The following is a 9,279-nucleotide window of genomic DNA, read 5'->3' as shown; positions in this document are numbered from 1 at the left end:
CCGTTCGGCGCTAGGTCATCGGTGATTTGGATCACGACGAGTACGACTCCATCAACCCTGTTCTCTTGAACGCTTCCGCGCGCGATCTACAAGGGTATGTAGATGCACTCCCCTCTCCCTCGTTGCTAGATGACTCCATAGATTGATCTTGGTGATGCGTAGAAAATTTTAAAATTCTGCTACGTTCCCCAACAGCGTCAGGCTCCGGATCGGCTGCGGCGGCTGGTTCTGCGGCCACACAAGAAATGGCCACCACACAGGAGGCTATTGGATCGTCTGCGGCTGATTCTGAAAATTCTCCTGGATCTTCTGCATCTAGCCGGTCTGTGCATATTCCTGCGCAGAGTTCAGCACGACCAGAACCTATTGCTACACGTGTCATGACTCGTCTTCAAAAAGGTATTAGAAATCCTAAACAAAGAACAGATGGCACAATACCATATGGCATGTTGTGTATTGCAGGTGAACCAGCAAAACTAAGTGATGCATTTAGAGGTCCTAAATGGAAAAGAGCTATGGATGAAGAATATGGTGCACTCATGAAGAATAAAACATGGCACTTGGTACCAAGTCAGAGAGGTAAAAATATTATTGATTGCAAGTGGGTTTACAGAATAAAAAGAAAAGCAGATGACTCCATTGATAGGTACAAGGCACGTCTAGTTGCGAAAGAGTTTAAGCAAAGATATGGTATTGATTATGAGGATACATTCAGTCCAGTTGTTAAAGCTGCTACTATAAGACTTGTGCTAGCCATTGCTGTTTCCAGGGGATGGAGTCTTAGACAGCTAGATGTTCAGAACGCGTTTCTGCATGGTGTTCTGGAAGAGGAGGTCTATATGAGGCAACCACCAGGGTATGAGAATAAACAAACACCTCGTTATGTTTGCAAGCTTGATAAGGCTCTTTATGGCCTGAAGCAGTCACCTAGAGCTTGGTTCTCAAGGTTAAGTTTGCAATTGAAGCATCTTGGGTTTGTTCCATCCAAAGCAGATACATCTTTGTTTATTTATAATAAGGCACATACAGTGATTTTTGTGCTTATATATGTTGATGATATCATAGTTGCAAGCTCATCATCAAATGCAACTAATGCCCTCTTGCGTGACTTGAGTTCCGAGTTTGCACTGAAGGATCTAAGTGACTTACATTTTTTCTTAGGCATTGAAGTTAAGAAGACTCAAGATGGCATAATGTTAAATCAGGAAAAGTATGCTACTGAGCTTCTAACTCGTATGGGAATGAAGGATTGCAAACCTTCACCTACGCCATTGTCTTCTTCAGAACAACTTTCAGCATATCAAGGAGAACCGCTTAATGGACAAGTACAAAATATAGAAGTGCTGTTGGAGCTCTACAGTATTTGACTTTGACATGGTCACACATATCATTTGATGTAAACAAGGTTTGTCAGTATTTGCATGCTCCTACCTCCACTCATTGGACATCTGTCAAAAGGATTATACGATATATTAAGCACATTGTGAGTTTGGGACTTCAGTTCAAACGATCAAGTTCTACACTTGTTAGTGCTTTTTCTGATGCTGACTGGGCAGGATGTAGTGATGACAGAAAGTCAACTGGAGGATTTGCAGTGTTCTTTGGATCAAACCTTATTTCTTGGAGTGCCAGGAAACAAGCCACAGTATCAAGGTCAAGTACAGAGGCTGAGTATAAATCACTAGCAAATGCAACTGCTGAAATTATTTGGGTGGAATCATTGCTTCATGAGTTAGGAATCAAGCAACATCGTACATCTTGTCTATGGTGTGACAATTTGGGTGCTACATATCTGTCTGCTAATCCAGTTTTTCATACTAGAACCAAGCATATTGAGATAGATTTTCACTGTACGAGAAAGAGTTGTTGAGAAGAAGTTGGAGATACGATTTATTCCATCAAAGGATCAGTTAGCAGATGGGTTTACTAAAGCTCTTCCAGCAAGGCCGTTTGAGGAGTTCAAGAAAAATTTGAATATAGGATAGTTTAGATTAAGAGAGGGTGTTAGAATATCTGTTTAACTCTTGTAATTTAAACCTCCCTCCTATCTCTACTTCTCTTGTTTCCTTCTCGGACTCCTCATGTATCGATGAATCCTAGCGATCATCGTAAACTTGTAAGCCACGACAGGGGCAATTCCTGTCCCCAATAAATACACACAACGCGGCTCCCATCGGGAGTAGGAACGCTTCCACAAGATCAAATCTTATAGGGCTATCATGTGTGCGGCGTTCTTGTATATGCTGATTGGGCTATCATGTGTGTGGTGTTCTTGTATATGCTGATTGGGCTATCACGTGTGCGTGTCATGTTGTCCAGAAGCATTTGTAGTGTTGTTCTAGTAGTATATGGATGGATCGTTATCGGTTGATCCATGGAGTAGTATTTATTTTGTAGCATGGCTAGGTGATTATAAAAGGGTCCAAATTTGGGCAACCAACCACGCCGTTGAACGTACTGCTACTACAATTACTGTCGTCAAGGATGGAAGCACACAATAATAAGATAACATAGGCAATCGGTCGCTAAATCAATGGCAGTCTTATCCCATGTGAGGCCAAGGAAAACTTGGTCAATTCGAAGAGTTTCATACGGAACACTGTCTCAGCTGTCACGGCATTGACGAATGACATTGTCGTTCTCCACGCACCGGCTTGACCATGCTTCCATTCCATATGCTCCATTACCCCGAGCCAGCCAGCGCCCGTCGATCATCACACGCAACAAGTTTTCTCCCCCACAAAAAACACCAGCACGACGTCGTCGTTGTTTGACAAAGCAGGTGCCCAGACCGGCAGAAAGCCGTGTTTGCCAACGTACGTGGCCGTGGCCCGTGGAGGAGCATCATCGCAGGTCTTTTCTCCTTCTAAAAAACTCGAGTTTCACCGAGACGGAGTAGCCCTCCTCGGCGGCTAGGCTGGTGCGCGGCACATCGATCGCAGTCTGCTGCCCGCGCAGGCGCAGACTGGCGTACGGCACGCTGGTCCGTCAGACGGGACATTCCCTCAACAGAATGCACCGGGACGGAACGGCAAGGGAAAAGGTTGGGAAAGCGGAGCACCGTGTATGCCACGGGAGTCGCTGCCCGTGCTTTATTGCCGGAATTCTCCGTGGTGGCAGTGGCAGTGGCAGAGACGTGCGCCACCACGCACGAACCCTTTTTTCCCTTTTCTTTTCCTGATGATAACGCTGTGCACTTAATTGTGTGCACGGAAGCTTTTGGTCCAGAAACGCACAAGATGGAGATAGAGATAGAGCGGCTGGTGGCGTACGGCGCTACTGCGACTAGAGCCGGCCGCACGACCAGCGGCCCTCCCGGTGCCACGCACGCCCGGCGATCGCAGCGTGTGCGGCCGCCGCGTTGACATCTCGACTGCGCGTTCCTCCTTCCGTGCGCAGCAGCCAGCAGCCGCTGCGTCGTCATTTCCTGTAGCGGTAACGGCCTCGGTGGTGTACCGGCGGCGCGAACGAGACGCCCCCGACGCTCTGCCACCGCCGCTCACGGCGAGCCCGGCACGGCACGTCGACCGAGCCGAGCCCGCCCTGATCGACGAAACAGGGGCGGGTCGGTGCGTGCCGAGTCCCCAGCCCCACCGATCCGATCGGCAAGTCCCGAGCAGGTTCGCTCCCCACAGACATACCAGATCCCGACGCCCCCACCACACCGCCCCACCCCCCCTCCCTGCCAAAACTCGCGCACCGCACCAGACGAGGCCGAAACGGGCGAATTTTACCCGCCGGGCCGTGCCGGAGCGCGCCGCGAGCCCGCCATGGCGGAGTGCCGCAGCCTCATCGAGTTCCTGCGCGCCTTCGAGCACCACCGCAGGGCGGCCGACTCCTCATGCGGCGCCCGATCCAAGCGCCTGCCCCCCTCCTCCTCCGCCCCCTCCGGACGCACCCGCAACCTCACCGCGCTCTGCGACCACTCGCCGATGGCCCTGGTGGACGCGCTCGTGCTGCTCGCCGTGCTCGCCGCGCTGGGCTTCCTCGTGGCCCCGCACGCCAGGCTCCTCCTCCTCGAGGCGCGCGCGCTGCTGCTCCACCCGGCGGCCTCCTGCGTCTCGGCCGCGCCGCTCGCGGGGGCCGCCGCGGCCGTGGCCGGCGCCGCGCTCGGCTGGGCGCTACTGGGCCATCACGCGCGCAAGTGCGGCAAGCCGCGCTGCAGGGGCCTCAAGAAGGCCGTCGAGTTCGACATCCAGCTCGAGACGGAGGAGTGCGTGCGCGGCCGCCCCACCCCCGCCGCGCGATCGGCGCTGCTCGCCGCCGCGGGCGCGCGCCCCGTCGATCTCGGCGACGCGCACCGCGAGCTCGAGGCCGAGCTCCGCAAGATGGCGCCGCCCAATGGCCGCACCGTGCTCATCTTCCGCGCGCCCTGCGGATGCCCCAAGGGCCGCATGGAGGTCTGGGGCGCCAAGAAGGTGCGCCGGATCAAGAAGTAGACAGACAAGATGAAGGGTCAGATAGTTCCTTCTTTACTATAGTAATAAACAGTAGCTGAAATACAGGTTGCCTCCCTCCTTGGTAATAAGTATAGCGAGAGAGAATAAAGAGATCATACAAATAGTTATATCAAAGTATCAGATGATAGACTATAGATCATGTGTTGCCATGCAGATGATGTTTGAACATAAATATATATCGGTGCTTGTTCATTCTCTGTTTTTCATGAGATTCTGAATCCTACCGTACATACTTGGTTGCTGTTCTTGCCAGGTGCTTTTTGAATGTCTGTTTGATCTCTCTTGGTCTACTTTTGTATAGTATATTCCTTTGATGCTGCTGGGATAAGTTTCTTTGATGCCACTCTGTTTGAATTTTTCTCTTGGAACTGGCTTCTGTTTATTTGCCAAAATGAAATGTTTCCTTGCTTGATTCTTGCTGTCCCGGGGTAAAAATTTAACCCCCTTCAGGCAATGGATGATAACTGATCTTTCATTGTATTGACGTGAAGTACTAGTTGAGGTTGCAAATCTTCTTCGATATTGATCCAGTGTGTCCTAATTTTGTACTCCAGTGTACTCTGTTGAATATTAAGATGGCCACTTTGAAATTCGTTTGGCATCAGTGGGGTTTGAAAAATTATAGGTTAGCTGAAGTTTAAATTAAATATGGTCCTCAATATAAGGAAGTAAACTTCTAGAATTCATATGCTCAATGTATCTTTTGTTTCTCATATTATATGCTTGTGCAATACTGACAAGTTGTAGAGACACAATCCTCATGTCCTCATCCCGGTTAATTTGGCTGTGCTCATTCATTGTTTTCTCTAAAAAATGGTGCAGTATGGTAGTGTGCTTCTTTTACCATGTTCCATTGCCTCGTAATAAAGGTAACAAATTAACATGATCATTCTTTTTTTTTTCTTGACCTGCTCTCTATTTTGTTATTTTCTTTATTTGTTTGTTTGGCAACTTGTCACTTAAGTCATAGGTTGTCACTTGCCAAACTAAAAAATGAAATGTTTCCTTGCTTGATTCTTGCTGTCCCGGGGTAATTTTTTTACTCCTTCAGGACATGGATGATAACTGATCTTTCATTGTATTTGTGTGAAGTACTAGTTGAGGTTGCAATCTTCTTTGATCTTCATCCAGAGAGTCCTAATTTGGTACTCCAATGTACTCTGTTGAATATTAAGATGGACACTCGCTTGGCTTCAGTAGGGTTTGAAAAATTATAGGGTAGCGCTGAAGTTTAAATTAAATATGGTCCTCAATATAAGGAAGTAAACTTCTACTCCCTCCGTTCGGAATTACTTGTCTCGGAAATGGATGTATCTAGAACTAAAATACGTCTAGATACATCCATTTCTGCGACAAGTAATTCCGAACGGAGGGAGTAGCATTCATATGCTCTATGTATCTTTTGTTTCTCATGTCACATGCTTCTGCCATACTGACAAGTTGTAGAGACACAATCCTCATGTGTCGTCATCCCAGTTAATTTGGCTTTGTTCATTCATTGTTTTTTTCTACAAAATGATGCAGTATGGTAGTGTGCTTCTTTTACCATGTCATTCCATTGCCTAGTAATAAAGGTAACAGACTGACATGATTGTTCTTTTGTTTCTTGACCTGTTTTCAATCTTATTATTTTCTTTATTTGTTTGTTTGGCAACTTGTCACTTGAGTCATAGGTTGTCATTTCCCAACCTAAACATTATTTCAATCACTTCAGTTTCATCATAATCAGAAGAATATCTCATTAGGAGCCAAAGTTAAAAATTACAGTATTTCTCATGGAATGCCTGTATGTTGTAACTGTACAATTCTTTTTTTTCCCTTTATATTATTGTCATATCGTCGATACGCATCCTAAGGCATGTTTCGTTCAGCATCATGTTTGCCCTTTTTCTTTGGCTTTCATTTGCATAGCGTGTTCGTGAATTACTGTTTCAGCATTATAAACAATACCAGTGTACAGCAGTTGCTGCTTTTGCTCTCTGAAAGAATTCTACTCCCTCTGTTCCTAAATATAAGTCTTTTTAGAGATTTCAATAAGGACTACATACGGATGTATATAGACATATTTTAGAGAGTAGATTCACTCATTTTGCTTCGTATGTAGTCCGCATTGGAATCTCTAAGAAGACTTGTATACTTAGGAACGGAGGGAGTAGCTAATAGGAAATCATTTTTCAGTTAATGTTTTCCTATCTTGATCATCTTGTATATTTTCAGTTCTAGCTGAAGCTATTCGAGCCAAAATGCCGACAGCATTGATTACCATTATCAATGCTGTGAGTATTCTAATCAAGATTCAACCCAAGACATGTCAAAATCTTTTAGTTGTTTAACGTTGGTGTTCAACTGGTTCCTTGTTATGGTCCGGTATTGAGATAAAGCTCCCTCACATGTATTTCGCTGCATTTGTCTGATATAGAAACTGCTACATCGTAGATCCTTTTGACTCACATAGTAGGCTTCAGTATTGCTATTGGCTTTCAGTTCAAAAGTTTGCACCGTGTATATTTCGCGCTGTGCAGATGATACATCTGTTATCACTCAGAGTTCTGTTCAGGGGAAACTGATACTTCCGCAGATGAGAAATCCTATCCTTCTGATCATGGCATGCTTTTGGTCCAACCCTGGTTTAGGTAGTTTGTGTTCACTTCTTGCTTCTTCAGTAATGGTCAGGTATTCATGGACCCAGCAACAGACTGAATTTGGTTTGTGGCATGGTCATGGATACTTGAATGCTCTTTGTTGACTATATACCTGTGAGTCTGCATCTGATAGTTTTGGCATTTTTGTGCCTCTTCTAGGCTCGTGGAACCCATTTATTTTCCCAAGGATCACCTGTGCTTGCCAACTCTCAGGAACTGTATTTAGGTATCCCTAGGCCCTCTTGTGCAGAGTTTTTAAATGTCGTTTTACGTTTTGCCTATGGTTTGGATTAGAGTAAGTAATTACAACAGTTTTTGTTCCTCTGGCATTGTCCTAATATGATAAGGCATGATAACTTTTTCTTAATATCACAAGTGGTCATTGTTCAAACGTGGCCAATTACGTAAATCTGGCTTCAGTCACTCTTTCAGTTTTATCCAGTCCTCCCTCCAATCTGAATTCAACGCCACAATGACCTGCCCTCTGCTGCTGGCAAACCGCCTGACGCCATCAGCGGCCGGCGTCCATTTCCTCCGCCACCGCCCCCAGCCATCCCTCTAAGCTCCGCCCTCTTCCCCATCACTGGCGACACCCCCACCCTCACAACTGCACCATCAAGCCTGTGCCTCGCTCTTGTTGGCAATGAGGGCTGCTAGGTTCCCTTCTCTCGCCCTCGGTCTCTCCTGAATGGACTGAAAATTTCAGGCACCTGAAGCAGTTGTTCGGAGGCGCTGGGAAGCAATTGATTTGTTGAGCATTTTCAACTGAGGATCAGTTCATTTCTCTCATCGGTCAGTGCACCTGAATATATTGATCAAAGTGGGCATTTTGATTTCTTCTACTCCCTCCGTTCCAAAATAGATGACTCAACTTTGTATTAACAATAGTACAAAGTTAGTACAAAGTTGAGTCATCTACTACTACTTTACCTCGTCAGATTTTCGGATTAGCTTCACTTGTGCAAGTAACTGTAAGATCGTGCTCTAAGCTGTTGAATCATGTCATGTTCCACATCCCTTTTTGTCACGCACAGTTGCCTGCACCTGCTGAAAACTTGTCTAGGGCTCCGTCTAACACCTCAGGAGATCTGACGCGGCCTCCATTGGATCGGAGAGGTCAGGGGGTTTATACAGTTTCATTTCCCAGGGTAGGAGATTCTTCAGGTAGTCAAGCATTTTCGATGGCCACCCTCGGTAGGCCGGTTATGTGTGTATTTTGCTGCCTGTACAGGTTCAGTTTAAGCTCAGTCGACACGCCTACACTGTTGTTCAGAATTCAGGTTTTTTTTTTGAGGGAAATAGCCAAGCTTTATTCATCAAAGACCACATGAAGTGGGATACAGTTCAGGTCGTGGGGTTGGCCAAACCAGACGTGGCGCCCCGGACCCAAAGAAAGTGAATGCTTGGCTAACTTATGAGCTTCTAAATTGTTCAAACGACCTTCGAAACAAAAATTGCAAAGAAAAGATAATTGTTGGACTCTAATCTCCTTGATGATGGCTCCATAAGGTCCACAGCTATCATTATGGATAGCGCTGACCACCTCCTTAGCATCAGATGAAATGACAAATTGATTGACATGGAGATCGGCTGCGAGTGCCAATCTTTCCCGACATGCCATTGCCTCGAGCGTCGCTGGATCATCCACACCTCTGACTACGAGGGCCGAACTTCCGAGGAACTTTCCGGTGTTATCTCTACATACTGCTATAGCTGTCCCCCTACTTTCTTTTCTGCACCCCGCATCAACATTGATTTTTGCATAGCCCGCATGGGGGGCTTTTGGTTTCCTCACGCCCACAGTTGCCACCCTAGACTGGGTACGGGCCTGCTCCTGTCTACCATTGATCACCTCAAACTCATTGATGTACCTATCGACAAAAGACATGATCGCATGTGGGCTCTGAAAGATGCCTTCATGGATGGCCTTCCGCCTTGCTGCCCAGATAGCCCATAAGGTCATCGAAAGCTTGACAAATTCAGCATGAGATAACAGCTCCATTAAGGTGAACAGCCAATGTTTGGCCTTTGGCTCCATTGTTGCTGCCATTTTTTTCCAGAAGATCCCCTTCCACTAATGCCCAAGTGCATCTGGCCATTGTACAATCGAGAAGTGAATGTCTCCAGGAGTCGGGAGCCCCGCATAGACTGCATGAATTTGACTGTGCCATATGTCT

General features: G+C 46.6%; 1 protein-coding gene across 1 annotated transcript; it reads left to right on the top strand.

The window, feature by feature from the left end:
* The first annotated feature begins 2,850 nt into the window (after window positions 1-2,850).
* On the top strand, window positions 2,851-4,652 carry LOC123062400 (uncharacterized protein At5g19025-like). Its single transcript, XM_044485890.1, has one exon. It carries the CDS (start codon window positions 3,771-3,773, stop codon window positions 4,437-4,439), a length of 669 nt encoding a protein of 222 aa, XP_044341825.1. The 5' UTR covers window positions 2,851-3,770; the 3' UTR covers window positions 4,440-4,652.
* Window positions 4,653-9,279: the final 4,627 nt, after the last annotated feature.

This window comes from Triticum aestivum, chromosome 3A, assembly GCF_018294505.1.
Source record: "Triticum aestivum cultivar Chinese Spring chromosome 3A, IWGSC CS RefSeq v2.1, whole genome shotgun sequence".
NCBI lineage: Eukaryota > Viridiplantae > Streptophyta > Magnoliopsida > Poales > Poaceae > Triticum > Triticum aestivum.
This window is presented reverse-complemented; position numbering and strand designations above follow the sequence as displayed.